General features: G+C 37.6%; 1 protein-coding gene across 1 annotated transcript; it reads left to right on the top strand.

Annotated features, from left to right (window-relative positions):
* Nucleotides 1-494: 494 nt before the first annotated feature.
* Nucleotides 495-2,310, top strand: LOC111312658 (allene oxide synthase 1, chloroplastic-like). Its single transcript, XM_022913116.2, has one exon. The coding sequence runs from the start codon at nt 611-613 to the stop codon at nt 2,204-2,206; it is 1,596 nt and encodes a 531-aa protein (XP_022768851.1). The 5' UTR covers nt 495-610; the 3' UTR covers nt 2,207-2,310.
* Nucleotides 2,311-2,800: the final 490 nt, after the last annotated feature.

The following is a 2,800-nucleotide window of genomic DNA, read 5'->3' as shown; positions in this document are numbered from 1 at the left end:
TTTTATTTTTTATACATTAAATAAAAATACAATTGTGTTAGTATTATATTATTATTTTATACATGTCAAAATAATATAATAATAATATTTATTAAAAAAGATAAAAACTAAAAATATATATTTGATATTTTATTTGGTTATTTTTAATTATCCTCAAGTAAAATTTTGTTAGAAAAATAAAAAAAATTATTTTTATTATTTTTAATGCTTACAATTTTTTAAGGTAAGATTAATTAAAAATTTATAATCAATAAAAATCAAATTTAAATTTTTTAAAATTTTGTACAAAATTTAAATCCAACAAAATATATAAGACAAAAAATTAAAAAGCCAAAAATAAACTAAATCAACTCGAAATAATGCACACCTTTGAAGACAGGATCAAGTTATTTCGAGCTTCAAACAAGTCCCCGGCCCGGCCCCTCACCTCTCTATCCTCTGACAACTAATGTTGTTGGCCACTCCTATATATAAAGACTCGACTCTGCCTTCCACTTCCAACCCACTAACCCTGTTATCATCATTGCGGACCCATTACTTTTCTTTTTTATTATATTTCCTTTAATTCTCTATATTGGAAGAAATTACTGCTAGTTGTTAGCTGATCCTAATGGCGTCTGCTTGTTCACCTTTAACTTCTGTTCATCTGCAGGTTAATTCACCAGGCAAATCATTGTCACCATCATCGACGACTAGGTTGTCTTCTCGTCGTGTTGTTGTTCGGCGGATTAGAGCCTCAGTGTCAGAGAAACCATCTGTTCCAGCGCCATCCGTGGCGGTTTCTGAGCCTGGAGAAACCAAGCTTCCATTGAAGAAAATTCCAGGGAATTATGGAATTCCTTTTGTTGGTCCAATCAAAGACCGACTTGATTATTTTTACAACCAAGGTAGAGATGAGTTTTTTAAATCAAAAATCCAGAAATATCAGTCAACGGTGCTTCGAGCCAACATGCCACCCGGTCCTTTCATCGCTTCTAATCCAAATGTTGTCGCTTTACTCGATGGTAAGAGTTTCCCTGTTCTTTTTGATGTGACCAAAGTTGAAAAAAAAGACCTTTTCACTGGTACTTACATGCCTTCAACCGACCTTACCGGCGGTTACCGAATCCTCTCATACCTCGATCCTTCCGAGCCCAAACACGCCAAGCTCAAACAACTTCTCTTTTTTCTCCTGAAGTCTACCAGAGATAAAGTGATCCCTCAGTTTGAGGCTTGTTACACCGAGTTATTTGAAACGTTGGAGAAAGAACTTGCTGAGAAAGGCAAAAGCAGTTTTCAGACAGCTAATGATCAAGCTGCGTTTAACTTCTTGGCTCGGGCTTTCTTCGGCTCAAACCCACCTGATACTAAACTAGGAGTTGACGGTCCTAGCTTGATTAGTAAATGGGTACTGATTCAACTCGGTCCAGTTCTCTCTCTTGGTCTCCCAAAATATGTCGAAGAACTTCTAATCCATACTTTTCCTCTTCCACCGTTTCTTGTTAAAAAAGATTACCAGAGGCTCTACGATTTTTTCTACGAGTCATCTGGTTTCGTTCAAGATGAAGCTGAGAAATTGGGTATCTCACGGGAAGAAGCTTGTCATAATCTGTTATTCGCCACATGCTTTAATTCCTTCGGTGGCATGAAAATTTTTTTCCCCAACATGCTTAAATGGATTGGCAGAGCTGGAGTCAAATTGCATACTGAATTAGCACAAGAGATCAGATCAGCCATCAGATCCAACGGTGGGAAACTTACTATGGCTGCCATGGAACAGATGCCATTGATGAAATCTGTTGTATACGAAGGGTTCCGGATCGAACCTCCAGTTCCATTACAGTACGGGAAAGCAAAGAAAGATCTTTTGATCGAGAGCCACGACGCCGTTTTCGAAGTGAAAGAAGGAGAGATGTTGTTCGGGTTCCAACCTTTTGCGACAAAAGACCCGAAAATCTTTGATAGACCCGAGGAGTTTGTCGCGGACAGGTTCATGGGTGATGATGGCGAGAGGCTGTTAAAGCACGTGCTTTGGTCAAACGGACCCGAGACTGAGCATCCAACGTCGGGAAACAAACAATGCGTGGGCAAGGATTTCGTGGTGCTGATGTCTAGGCTCTTGGTGGTCGAACTGTTCAGACGTTACGATTCGTTTGAGATCGAAGTCGCTAAGTCGGCTTTGGGGGCAGCCGTGACGGTAACGTCGTTGAAGAGAGCAAGCTTTTAGATATAGTAACTTCTATGTTTGTCAAAAGTAAATTTGGCAAATGAGTAAATTTACCTCCCTGTGTTTTTTGATGAAATAAATTTACCTTCTATTATTTGTTTTAATGAATGATTTCTATTTTTCTAGAAAAAAAAAAAGGGAATTTATGGATAAAATTTATTGGGTTTTAAGTTAATAAGTGAAATTTTTTGATGACGTAATTATGACAAGAACGTTAGACAAAAAAACATTGTAAAGACTATGTATGTGTCGGTAACAAGTTTGAAGAGGCTCTTGGCCATTGGATGTTGGAACTTTGAAGTAACTGTCTGGAAGAGAAGAAACGAGGGATGCGTGTGTTGTTCAGATGGGGTCGGCAAGTGGTCGTAATCAGAGGCAGCCGTTGAAATCACTTTTGATGTGATACAGATTCTTTGGTTTATTCAGAATCACAGATTAGCCAAAAAAAAAAGTACCATTGGGTTTTTTTTTTTTTTTTTTTTTTACTATAACACAACAGAGACGCTCATATCAGAACACTGATTGAACTGTGTTTTAGATTTCTGAAAATTCAACTGGTTTGAAAAACCGCTCGTTATTCGATTGACTAATTCA

The sequence above is a fragment of the Durio zibethinus genome, chromosome 1 (assembly GCF_047325235.1).
Source record: "Durio zibethinus cultivar Kanyao isolate XHJ-2024 chromosome 1, ASM4732523v1, whole genome shotgun sequence".
Classification (NCBI taxonomy): domain Eukaryota; kingdom Viridiplantae; phylum Streptophyta; class Magnoliopsida; order Malvales; family Malvaceae; genus Durio; species Durio zibethinus.
Note: the sequence above shows the minus strand (reverse complement) of the source record. Positions and strands in the feature narration are given on the sequence as shown.